Source organism: Triturus cristatus, chromosome 3_1, assembly GCF_964204655.1.
Source record: "Triturus cristatus chromosome 3_1, aTriCri1.1, whole genome shotgun sequence".
In the NCBI taxonomy this organism is placed as follows: domain Eukaryota; kingdom Metazoa; phylum Chordata; class Amphibia; order Caudata; family Salamandridae; genus Triturus; species Triturus cristatus.
This window is the reverse complement of record NC_140583.1, coordinates 354888165-354902297: the sequence shown is the minus strand read 5'-3', so window position 1 is coordinate 354902297 and position 14133 is coordinate 354888165. Positions and strand designations below refer to the sequence as shown.

Here is a 14133-nt window from a genome sequence, read left to right as displayed (position 1 = left end):
TGTTTGTGGGGTTTTTCACCACCAGGGAGGTAACCTGCACCACAGGAGTGGAGATCTCTGTATAGGAAGTAACAGGTAATTGCAAGGAAATCTATTTTAAATAAAGAAATATTATTTATTTTTTAATTAAACAGTATTATAAGACATTTCCCTAACTGATGTTCACCGAGACCTACTACAGTAGCAAAGGCAACACACAAAAACCACAACTTAACATATTATTACATTGTTACTAAAAATTTAAAGTATATGTATGCATTTTATTTAAATATGTTTTCAAATAAATTCAATGAAATTAAATGTTCATTTTTCCCTCTCCCACTCCTTACAGTATTGTTTGTGTTGAATATGTCACAATGTTGGACCAACTTGGGTATTATTTTATACGTAATTTAAATTATTTTAAAATTTGCTTTTGACAGGGAGGACAGATGAGTTTTTGGTCCCCGGCTCGCGGCCATCTAGGGAAACCTACCAAACCCACACATTTCTAAAAACTAGACACCCTGGGGAGTCCAATGAATTATGGCTTGCGTGGGTCCCCCAACGTTTCCCTACCCAGAATCCCCTGCAAACCTTATATTTAGCTGTAGAAATCACATTCTCCCAAAAATTTTGCGTGGGATCGCCGGCACAAATGTCCTACCACCCAGCGTTCCCCTTGTTCTCCTGAGTAAAATGTATAGGTTTGCTAGGTTTCCTTAGGTGCCAGCAAAGCTAGGGTTCACAATCTACAGCTAGGCACTTTGCAAAAAAAGGGTCCGTTTTCACTGTAAAAATGTGGTGTGTCCATGTTGCATTTTGTGCCCTTTCCTGTCGCGGGCCTACCCACAAAAGTGAGGTAACTTTTTCTCTGAAGACTTTGGGGAATGCAGGGTGGGAGGAATTTTGTGGATTCATGCAGATTCCAGAACTTTCCATCACAGAAATGTGAGGAAAATGTGTTCTTTTTTTAGAAAGTTTGAGGTTTGCAAGGAATTCTGGGTAAGAGAGCCTGGTGAGAGCCACACAAGGTATTTCCCTGGGTGTCTAGTTTTCAAAAATGTATAGATTTGCTAGGTTTCCCCAGGTGCTGGAAGAGCTAGGGATCAAAATCTACAGCTAGGCACTTTGCCAAGAAAGGGTCAGTTTTCACTGCAATAATGTGGTGTATCCACGTTGCGTTTTGGGACGTTTCCGGTTGCGGGCACTAGGCCTACCACACAAGTGAGGTATCCTTTTTATCGAAAGACTTTGGTGAATGCGGTGTGGGTTGAATTTTGTGGATCTGCGCAGATTCCAGAAGTTTCCATCACAGAACCGAGTGACAGCCACACAAGTCACCACCTTCTGGATTCCCCTGGGCGTTTAGTTCTCAAAAATGTATTGTTTTGCCATGTTTCCTTGGGTGCCAGCTGCGCTAGGATCCAAAATCCACAGGTAGGCACATTCCAAAAAAAGCCTGTGCCTAGTGGGCTTTCTGCCACCCTAGGGTGGGGGCAAAACGGGGGCTATTTTTTGGGGGGAGGGGCATTTTTATACCCATCTGGCAGCCCCCACCCTGAATTTTGAAAAAAGTAACCACTGGTGCCTAATGGGCTTTCTGCCCCCCGAGGGAGAAGATAAGGGGCTATTGCCAAATCTACTTCCTGGGGAGGGGGCAGAAAGACTGTGGTAATGTTTTGGGGGTGGGACATTGGCATGCCTATACTGGGCAACCCCCACCCCTACGTATAAATAAAACACATCCATGGTGCTTAATGGGCTTTCTGCCCCCCTCGGGGGCCGAAAGAGTGTGGCATTTGTTTTGGGGGTGGGGGTCCCCAAGCAGGGCTCCACTAGGGAAGGGTACCATTTGAAAGGGGAGAGTCTCCCCTTTCCAACGATACCTCTCCCAAGTGTTTCAGTGCTCGGGGGGCTGAGATAGGCCCACAAGCACCGAAACATTGAAGCTGAAATGAAGTTTCAGTTTTGTTTTCAATGTAATGACGACAGCGCGCCATGTGCGCAATCGTCATTACATTGAAAATCAGCTTCCAAATGAATGTTGTGTCCCTAAGTTACGCATCTGGGAGACGTTGCTACTAGACAACAGTGGACTAGGGACAGTGTCTTATGGTAGTCTAAAGGTTAGTAAATGTCACTGGGATCAGTGATGTGATAAAACATCTTTCTTAGGCTCTTAGTTAACAAGATATCCAGTCCAGTATCACATGTCCAGATTCATCCTTTCCCATAGGATCTTTTCCAGTTTGGTGTGCAGCATCCATAATAGGATTTAGAATTATAGGAAATATGTCCTGGGACTTCCACTGGAAATATTGCCATCTGGTGTAGACAGAAAACAGCAGGGGTTCAAAATATTGTCAGTTCATCATTCAAAATCACATAAAATAAGACGGCAAGTACTGAGTGGGGAGTAGCGCTAAAGAAAGGCTTGTGAATACGTTGAGCAGTAAAAATGGAGGTGATGGGAGAACTACAGGACAATATGTTAACAAAATAATGACTCACAGTGACAGGGTAGGGTGCAATGACTATTATATGTTCAAGTGAGGAGAACAGACTCGAACGTTTCTGAGTGCCTTCGTAGAATTTGTCTTTCTGTTTAAAAATCTGGCCCATTGCAGAACCTGGAGTCAGTGACATAAACACTGCTTTGCGTAGAATTTGTATTCACCTAGGAGGAGCATCCGACTAGCTGGAAAGGTTGATGTTGATAGAGTAAGTAGTTGTGGGTTTTTGCATCTAGTACACAATTGTAGCAATTCTGTGGGCTGACACCCTCTGAAGTCTGATACAAAACTACAGCTCTGGGAACCTAACCCATCAAAGGTACCCATGGCATTCATGTGCTGCACTCCATGAGCCTGGCCCTGTGTAAGTTCAATATGCAAGTATTGCACTGCTAAGTAACCAATGTACAACAAGCAGAATGTATTTCAATGATCTTTATAATTCACTCATTAATTCAACATCACTTTTATAAGGACGATGAACCCCCATCCAAGGGAAAAAAGAAGAAGAAGAAGAAAAAGGAGGAAGAGATAGACATCGATGTGGATGACCCTGAGGTCAGCCGGTTTCAGTACCCATTTCATGAGCTGATGGTGTGGGCTGTGCTGCTGAAGCGCCAGAAGATGGCGCTCTTCCTTTGGCAGCGAGGGGAAGAGGCCATGGCCAAGGCACTCGTAGCATGCAAACTCTACAAATCCATGGCTCACGAATCCTCAGAGAGCGAACTTGTGGATGACATCTCTCAAGATTTGGACAACAACTCCAAGTGAGTGATGAAGAGTACACAGTGCAAGTTCAATAGAAGTTCATTTTCAAAGAGTACACAGTGCAAGTTCAATAGAAGTAAATGTTCAAAACAATAGCTTTGTTTGCATTGTAAACAGAGAATTATGTGTGAAAAATATTGTTTCTTTATAATTAAAACATTCCAACATGGAGCTTAAAGGGGAGGCAGCTTTGGGTCTCCATGAGAACCACTCTTGTGATAGGGTCAACTGGGGAAACTTCAGTGGCCATATTATACAAGAAAAACTGACATCCTAATAGGCAAAGTAACCTATTAAATTGAAATTAACTCATGTTAAATTATTAGCATATTGTAAAATGTATTTGACCATTTCCAGAAATTTAATTATTTCAACAATGCACAATGCCGACAACTGATCACCAACCTTGTAACATAGGGGCAGGATGAACATATCTTTCTTGCCACCTTCACCACTTCTTTGATCCACTCACTTTTTATATCACTTGCCAGCCCAAGCTAGTTCTCTTTAGGAGAACAAGCCACATGTTTTACCATTAGGTTGTTATTTCTGATTCTGCTGTCTCTCTTCTTTCAAAACTTAATTGAATGTATATTTGATAATGGTCTAATATATGGAATGAAAATCCACACTGAACATAGCTCGAGCTACTATTCATGCTATTAGTTTTTATGACTTGTATGAAGCTTTTTCAGGGGACATCGAACTACGATGCAATGTGTATCTTGCTTAGCTATAACTGCTTATGGCAGTACTTACCAAATGTTTTAGAACCACAACCTAATTTTTAGAACGACAAACATTAGCGACCCACCTAGCTTTAATGGACATAAGGCCGGTGTTTTTTTATATGTAGCTAAAGCATTGAGAGAGCACACTGTCTTTGCAGCCAGTACATTTTCCATTGAAATGGCCACAACATTTGTGCAGACATACAATTTTACTGTTTAAACTATATTGCACACAAATGATAATGTGTGGAAATCAGTTTCAGTGAATTTCATTTGTGCATCACCAAGAAAAGTGTCTTGATTTGTTTTGATCCTATTAAAATCTTTGTTTCCATCACACTTTAGTACTACATAAAAATGTGCTTCGTTTTTGCATTCCTAACTGGTGAATGTATACAAATAATTTACAGGTATTTAGATTTTGTTTAAAAAAAATGACAGCACAGAATTCCCTTTCACACTATATCTACCCCAGCAAGTTTGTCACATAATACACTTTAACTTTCTTTCTCTGACTGCAATGTGGGAGGAGTTTGAAAACACCAACCCCAGGAACAAAAAAAAAAGCTGCAATTTGTCAGAAGACATAGCTTGACATCCAATTTCTGGGCTCGTTTCACAAAGGTAAAGTGAGACAAAAGTCTAACTTTACGACTTTCAATATTCACAATGAGCATTTACTACTCGTGAATGCCCTTTCTGACTACGGAAAGCTGGTAAGTTCGACTTTCAGTATTCACAAAGGGCATCTACGAGTAGTAAATGCCCTTTGTGAATACCGAAAGTAGTAAAGTTGGACTTGAGTCTCAGTTTACCTTTCTGAATCGAGCCCGCTGTTTTCAAAGCACAGCAAATGTGATAAGATCAATGCAGATTTTCAAGGTATCTTTATTTATTGCTTAAACCTTTGTGATCCACCAAAAATCAGCTCAAGACCCACCAGTAGGTTGATACCCACAACAGGAAACATTGGTTTTGGAGGTTATCAGAATTACAGCAAATGTTTTACTTTTTCTTGCTTTGTGTTGGGGTGCTTTCTAATAAGAAATTTTGTGTGGAGTGAATTCAATTATTAGACTGGAAACCTTTTTTTCTATAGTGATACATGAGTAATTACATTTAGTGCTCTTTGACCATTTGCCCATGATATTAAAGTTTACTGGCACAGAAGTGAAAGATGACATCTGTATATGAGTCAATCAGGAGTCAAATCAATATCAAATAAAATAAGCTTTATTCGATTTCAATATCATAAAAGCGAAATGCAGTAGTTAAAAGCATGCATAAGAACAAAAAAACTTTAAAAACCTATATGCAAATCATATTATATTGTACAAATCACTAGCAGATTCAAATATATAATTAATAAAGGCCATGCAAACAAAATTGCAATCTATTGAATGCTCTTCCTGCAGTTAATCAAAGCCCTTAAAATGTGACATAGTCCTACATATGTAAAGTGTAGGTAAGGTTTGCAAAAAGAGGTAACCAGGCCTACATATGCGACCTAAACAAAGGTAGATTAAAACGCTTCCACTAGGCATTATAGAGTTTGCAAAAGAAGACAATATGTATAGGACTCTGAGATGACACCTTATTGCAGGAGCAATTCGGTAAGGGTGTAGACCAATCATTAACAGTAGGGAAGCTGGTCAAATGATGGAATGTGTCCACCCTAAAGCAGGTGAGAGCCAACCGGTGTCTAGAATTCAGGATTTCTTTAAGATAGGGCTTCATTTCATACGTAGTCATCATTGTTTGGTTATTCAGTATGCTATGCCTCAGCAATTCTGAGGATAGCCTATGCTCCTCAAACTAAGTCAGGTATTCGGCTTTTAGTTTTTTTCTGCTAATGCCTTCTAGGGATTTCGGGTGGTCAAAGTATTCTGGGTGCCCCAGATCTCCTGAGAGAAACTTGATGTACTACAGCCACGGTATACGAAGAGTAAAACAGGAATTAAGACAATCCGTTATGATGGCACAGTTTAGTATTGTCCCCGGAGTCCAGATTTGATGCCAGACCAAAATAGGCTGAATCTGGACTGTATCTACAATAAAGGGAATCCCCAATTTGGCATGGCATACAAAGGAAGAGCAGCTTTTGGGTACAGCAAGGAGGTACTTAAGAAAAACGTTCTGAACCGTTTCTGATTATTGGCAGTTGGAATGTTCCCACACGTCCACCCCATATGTTACTAAAGGGTAAATATGTAGCTATGAAGAGTGAATGTTAACAGAACTTACAAAAGATAACGAATGCTCTAAATGGACTACAAATCCTAGCATGCATGAAGAGAAAATGTGGAAACAAATGCTCTCAGCCAGGCCCACTGGGGGCCAGTATAAAACAGCATGCATCCAATTAGCTTGCTAATTAGAGCTCTCTGCCAACACTCACGTTACAAGCCGCCTATGAATAAGAGGCTGGAAGCCTTGAAACGCGTCAGGCACGAAGATTATGAAAGACTGGAATAAAGATGCTGGATTTTCCTTTTTAAATAAACCGGATGGTTTTACATTACCTGTCGAGTGCGTCCTGAAATGCTTGGGCCTTTGGTGAAAAAAAAAATATATATATATATATATAATTTTTATTCTTGAACATTTTTATATAATTTAAAATTCTAAAATAAATTGACTGGATTGGGCTTAGACCCAAAACCCTTACAGGAAACTGTGTGATTATAAATTTTAGACACAAGAGTGCTGTGGAATTTATATGTAATGGGTTGCCTGTCTGGTCGAACACTCAAATATTTCCCCTCCCCCTTTCATATTTCTACCCAAATGCCCAGAGGAGACTAGGTTGGGACACGAATTACCGACAACGGGGGGTTTATGATAATTTTCCCCATAATATCTATCAGGGGACGGTAGCCGGGGAGGGTACAAGTTCATACTCTCCCTTGCTCTCTTTATTCCCCCCAAAAAATAGGTTCTATTCTCTTGAACTGGTCGACTGACGCCCGGAGGGATATCCCCCTATTTCCCCTATGGCCAGTGGCATAGATGGACATACCGGCGAGTCAAAGGGTAGGGCCTCTCTTTCCCCCCAATTGAATTTTAGCACAAATTACCTTCTAAATAACGAAGTTATGATGCAACGGGGGGCATTAAAACAATCTGTAGAGATTAGTGCCCCTAACGATTTATTATCTCCTAATAAGACCACCGTAGGTGAATTCGAGCATAGGAATCAGATTTTGGATCTTGGGAACTATATTGGTATGGAAAGAGTACAAAGTAATCCAGTAAGAACCGAGGGCCCCATAAAAATCCTGTCTTGGAATGTGGCTGGAATAAAAAACAAATTGCCGCTGCCCGAGTGGGGCTCCTTTATGGCTCTCCACGACATTTGTTTGATGCAGGAAACCTGGGCATTGGAGGAGAGTGTTATGCCTGGGTATGTTACCTTTGATATACTTGCTTCAATTGGGGCTAGGGGGAGGCCATCGGGCGGGCTAACAATATGGGTGGCTACGCATTTGGGTGCCAGGGTTGTACAAATGCACCTTAACTCCCCAGATGTCCAGTGTGTACTTCTGACCCCAGAAAATATGTCGCAGTTGGCTATAGCGAATATCTATTCTAGACCCACTAAGTGCGGGCGGGAGTCTGTTGCAGTTGTATCCAGTCACTTGATCCAACAACAGCACTCGTGATTGGAGGAGACTTCAACTGTCAGTTTGAGCCCCTGGCGAGCCCTGGGTGGGATGAACAGGACGATGAAGACCAGCTCTGGCAAGTTCCCGAACCACAGATTACCCCTGTTAAGGCCTGGACTCCATTGGTCCTGCAACTACAATCATTTACCCTTTCAACTTCTTTGCGGGCATGTAATGGACGGGTGGAGCCCGATAGACCTGGGTCAGCTACTTTTAATAGATTACACCAAACCTCCATCATTGATTATATAATGATGGAAATTAAACACTGGGACAGGCTGATGGATTTTAGGGTTGTCCCAAGGCACGATAGTGATCATAATGCCCTTGTACTATCATTAAAACCTGGCAGCTTTGGGCTGATAAATCCTTCGCCCGATATAACAAGTGCTATTCCTCCCTACATAATAACTAACAACAGACGTAGGGTTAAATGGCCACTTTTACAGGAGTCCCCTATTCTATTGGCAAAAATCTATAACAGAGCCATACCCTCGATCCTTGAAATGGGGGATGACGCCCACAAGGGCAGAGCAGTGAAAATCCACGAGCAATTGGTAGATAATCTAGTGGATATGTTCTGCCCTGTAGTTGCGGCCAAACCACCACGGGTGAAGCTACATCCCTGGTACGATGCCCCTTGTAGAAAGCCAAAAAAAGATCTACTGGTTGCCATTAAAACCCAAGATAGAGTTTGTATAAAGAAATTTCGACTTCTCTACAAAAAGGCAATTACAAGGGGTAAGAAGGACTGGGAGGATAAGATATGGGAAGAGATGGGATCCTAAGGGATACTAAGTCATTTTGGGCTACCGTTGCAACAGTCACGAATGGGGGTGATAGGGCTTGTGTCCCAAACATCGCGTCATCAGCGTGGGAGGCACACTTTAGTGCTCTATACGCTAGTGTTGAACTGAACACTATAATTGACCCAAATAGTAAACCCCGGAAGGAAATGGGACTAAAGTGGCCGGCTGCCCTACCGCTTGGGATAGATGGGGCACCTTATCCGTCGACCTCCCGGGGCTCCCCCCATGAGTACCGATTGGATGGGGCCTCAGGCGGACGGCGGAATAAGAACCAAATTAACATTGGGGATGAGAGGTACCCCGAATGCCCCGAAATTGTAACCCTGAAGGAGTTTGAGTCAGCAATAGGAAGACTACCTCCCAATAAGGCCCCTGGCCTGGATAAACTTCCAGGTGACCTTTTTCGTACACAGCCAAAAATATGGGCACCATACCTGGCTGCTCTGTTTAATGAGATTTTATTTGGAACTGATCTCCCAGGGACATGGTTGGGCACTGAGGTGGTTCCCATTTACAAAAAGGGTTGTCCGCTAACCCCATCCAACTATAGGCCCATCAGCCTTATAGATACAACCCAAAAGCTAATGGGCAGGATTATTTTGGATCGGATCTTGAGCTGGATGGAGGAAAATGAAGTATTAACAACACTTCAGGCAGGATTTAGGTCAGGTATCTCTACTTTGGATCAAATATTCCGCCTTCAGGTCTTATTTTGGAAAACTACAATTGTGGAGGGTGGCAGCCTCTACCTTGTGTTTGTTGACTTGCGGGCGGCATTCGATCTTGTCCCTAGGGCTAAGTTATGGGGGGTCCTGGCAGACCTGGGACTCCCGCTCTACCTTCTGACAGCATTAATTAGATTACATACTAATAATTATGCTCGGGTTAGGTGCGGGAGGCATGGGGATTTATCTAAACGCTTCCCTGTTTTAAGGGGAGTACGCCAGGGTTGCGTCCTGGCTCCAACGCTATTCAGCCTATATATAAATGGTCTGGTTGATCATCTGTCTGGTATTACAAATAGTGATTCTCCCAGACTAGCGACTGGGAGAGTGCCCGCTTTGATGTTTTCGGATGACACTCTGTTGTTATCCAAAACATCATCGGGCCTCCAGCGTACCCTGGATGGTTTTGTGGCATTTTGCGCCTTGCGGGATTGGAGATAAACTTGGATAAAACCAAGTATATGATCTTCAATCCCCCGAGGCGGACACGACCGAACCCTGTCCTTAACGGGATCCCTTTGGAGCGAGTCAAAATATTTGTCTATCTAGGCATAACTATAACAGAAAATTTTGAATGGGGCCCCCAAATCTCCAAATCTGCCCTTAAACTAACACAACTGAGTGGAGGTATTAGTAAATCTCATAGGATATCCGATCTTAAACCGGTAGCCCCGGCCCTAGAAATTTATCGACTCCAAGCAAGAATGGCCTCAATCTACGGTGCTGAATTTTGGGGCCACAAAAATATTTCCAGTCTTTTGAGGGCGGAGCAGAACTTTACGAGGAATCTGGTAGGCTTACCATTAAGTACACCACTCATTCCCCTACGCTTTGACTTGGGGCTGGAGCCGATAGATGAGCTTGTAGCTGTAAGACCTATGCTATACTGGAAGAGGTTATGGTCTATTCCAGAGTTGGCCCCCTATAGAGCTGAGTTCCAGGAGATCTGGCCCAAATTAAAAAACCAAAATATCCCATGGTTGCTCCATATTAAAGCCTCTAGTAAGAAGCTAGGTATTTTACAGATTTGGAAGACCCCTGAGTTGTCTTGCCTGGGGATGACGAAATCAGATCTTCAAATTCAGATGAGGCGGCAGAACCTGTCAAATCTACAGAGATCCGTAACATTGGGCAAGTTGTCTACTGAGTTCCTCTTAGTAAAAATGGAACCCCGATTTGAAGAACTCTTAGACGTAATACAACCGCCTCAAGCAAGGAAGTTGTACCTTCAACTCAGGCATGGTAGCCTACCCATTAGGCATTTTACTTCTAAATGGGTCAAATCAGAAGGGGAAGCCTGTCCTATATGTAATTATAAAAGCGAAGATGTCCCCCATGTTTTGTTTTTTTGCCCTGCATATGCTCGAATTAGGAAATGCTGGTTAATCCCGATATGCAGGAACCTTGGATTTCGCCATTTTGCACAGGCCTGCCTGGTTTTGATATATGATACCCATCCTCCTATTGTCTTTGCTGTATCTCGCTTTCTACTTAGTATGTGGCGCAGAAGACAAATGTTCTTGTAAATATGTGATAGATAAAGTTTCCTTTTTTTTTTTTTCTCCCTTCAATTCATTTTTGATAACTACTGAATTTAATGTCTTTTTAATACCTCTTTTTATCCTGTTTTTTATTCTTCGTGCTTTGTATGTATTTTATCTGCACTTTTATGGTCTTTGACCGAAATAAAGTTATCAAATGAAGGAAAATAAATTCAACTTAATAGTTTATTAATTGTTTTAAAGTAAATATATAATTATTATGTATGTGTGTTTACATTTTTTTATTAAGTGTATTTATTATATTTTTAAAATTTATAGTAAATCTACTTTATTTTTTATATAAATATTTGTTTTTAACATATTAAATATTTATTATTTTATTTTATATATATATAATTGATATTTTGTACAACTATATTTTCACATCGATTTTTTCCTCGATAATGGGTACTTACCTTTTCAAGTACAGGGAGTCAATATTTTTGCATTCTATACTTTTTGCATCAATATTTTTTACTTCTATATTTATAACATCGATATTTTGTCAGTGAACCCATTGTAAGACCCCACATACACTGCTGTGGTGTTTGCTAAAGAAAACCTTTATGTTAGAGTTGGAAACTGCATTTTCTGTTTTAAAAAAGAGGCCAAAAAAGTATTATTGCTCAGTCTGCCACTCTACCACTGCTCATATTTTGAGGAGCAACATTTAGTGGCTACAGGTATTGAAGTTCATAGAGCCTCATCACCAGGTCAGGCTCTGGGGCGGTACGATTGGTGCCAACGCACTGGGAGCTGACTTGGGGTGGGAGCGCCACGTTCATCGTTTTAAAAGCACCTTATGCCGCGTACACTGTCCCAGCAATTTTCAGGCTCCAATAAAAATGAAAACTCCGGTGATTAATGTTCTTCCTGGAGAGAGACCAGAGCTTTGTCTAGTGAAAGTTTTGATTCATCATAGCAGAGGATTAATATGGCTGCTGCAAAGAACGTGTTCCCCAATCACATCACAAAGTTTATATAATATAAATAGGTCCAAGGACTCTTAAACTATACTGCCTACCAGTATGGATGGAATGTGACTCCTAGGCCTCAGTCTTATATAACATTTCCTATACACTGATTTACACAGCAATGATTGATTGTCTCTGTGCAATGCCTGTATGGTGTAAAGTGTTCTGACATCGTAAACTGGCATGAGTTGCGCTATAAAACTAAATGAATCTAAGAGACGGTGGTTATGGAGACTGGTCAATGGTGATAGTGAGGGAATCCATGGCGGAGGTGGTCATGAGGGGCCAAGATACATTGTCGCACAGGGTGCCACCAGTGCTAAAGCTGGCCCTGCTCATCACAGGGTCCATGATGCTCACTGACGGGCACTCCTTTTCATAGTCAAGGGTGTGAAATCTTTATGTGGGGGTGATTTATAATTCTGAGTAGAATTGGCAGAACATGACAAACAGCCAACACGTGTTTCACCTCCTTACACGGCCATCCGGCCTGGGGCTTCTTCAGGGCATCGTGTTAAAGTAGGCGCTTAAGTCTTCTGTATGCAGGGCGCCTGATGATCCTAAGTCGATCTATCGAATCTCGGGCAAAATTCCCATGAGTATGTCTTATGTAAAATCAATTCAAGGAATTGATTTTACAGAAGATGCACTTGTGCGCCCTGCATACAGAAGACTTAAGTGCCTACTTTAACACGATGCCCTGAAGAAGCCCCAAGCCGTGTAAGGGGGTGAAACACATGTTGGCTGTTTGCCATGTTCTGCCAATTCCACTCAGAATTTTAAATCACCCTCATCATAAAGATTTCACACCACGAAACCCGAATGTTGGAATTCTTTACCTGAATCTAAACGATAACGCAGACTTGTCTGGACTTTTTGTTCCTGATATTTCATGATTTGCATGAGTCCATTCCTGTATGTAAATGAGAACACAACCCCTTTGGCTAATGCTAGTGCACATTAAGAGCTGGTGCTGTCCGTATTGCAGAATGAGCATCACAAGCATCTGCCATACCTTATATGATATCAAAGTTCCCTGGAGACTCAAAAAGTGAATGCCATGTTCTCCTGGGACACTTTTGATAATATGGCTTATAGCAGTCACTTAGCTTCCATTTAGCATGGGTAAAATGCACAGAGCTGTAAATCCAGCAAAACAAATAGGGCCAATATTGTGGTGGGAAAATTAGAATTTCCTACAAGTAAATACATTCAAATGTATAGCCCATTTGTTTAAGTATTTTGAATGTTAGAATATTTTTGTTATTAAAATATGTTATTATAATTCAAAATATTTAATTTTACAACACCAAATTATATTTTAGTTTAATTAAAGTGGCAAATAAAACACAAAACACAAAACACAAACCACAATTTAAAATAATAATACCATAAACCACAAATTACAGTTAAGCTTGCATTAGACACAATGCAACTGATACTGTTAGTGGGAAAATAAAATTGTAATTAATTTATTAAACAAATAACTATGTTACTTGATTTTTAATTATAAATAAATAGAAAGTAATTTTTATCAGCTGGTGTGTTGTTTTCTTTCAGTATGATAGTCCAGAGTGAAGAGTAGTTAGGGAAGAACATTTGTTGTTATATTTTTAATTAAATTAATGTATATTTGTAACAATTCTTTTTTTTACATGACCCACAATTTTAAGTCAAAAGGATAACAAGTATATATTTGAAATTGAAAAGATACCTACTGAGAGGCTTTATGGACAACACTCTGTAGTTTAGTTCCTGAGATGGGAACAATGGCATACAACCTTAGACCCATGCTTACAACGCCAGTGTGAAATAAACCATCTCTAAGTGGGACACCATTATATTCTACATTGTTCAAAAATCTGCAATGCCACCAAATCTTCAGCTAAGCTCTAAAAATAAACATCTGATCCTTATAAATTTTTATTTCGAGGGCAATTCCCCCAGAAAACATAAATAAAATAAAATACAATACAATACTTATATAAAAAGCTCGTCATTAAAAACAAATCATATAAATAAGATTCTCTCCAAATAAAACTGACTGCCATGTTACCATTAAAAGTTATAAAACCCGACATCCTTACAGTAAACTTATGTCTAATCCTCCAAACATGATCTAAATACATGAACACAGGAAATACAATCAATTCATTATTTTCAGTTCTTAGAATTCTAAGTTCTACCTCAAACTGTCGTCCTACTGCCAGTTTCTGGCAGATAGGTAATATCCAAAATGTTCTAATCGGATGGTTTGCAGGATAGGAAAACCATGAGATATGCCTCAGTTTCAGAAAGTGACTTACGAGCTGGGCACATATGTGCTCTTTTGTTCACTGATCACCATTTGCTGCACAAAAAATTAACCAATAAAATTCCATATCTGAATTATAAGACTAAAGATCTTGCTTCTGGTGGGTCTAGC

General features: G+C 40.6%; 1 protein-coding gene across 1 annotated transcript in view; it reads left to right on the top strand.

The window, feature by feature from the left end:
- Positions 1-14133, top strand: part of TRPM1 (transient receptor potential cation channel subfamily M member 1) — a gene marked incomplete at its 5' end in the record, with an annotated part of 381597 nt that overhangs the window by 203495 nt on the left and 163969 nt on the right. Inside the window, one exon of the mRNA XM_085646142.1 lies at positions 2970-3262. Coding sequence (XP_085502268.1) covers positions 2970-3262 — 293 coding nt within the window. The remainder of the gene's footprint in view (positions 1-2969; positions 3263-14133) is intronic.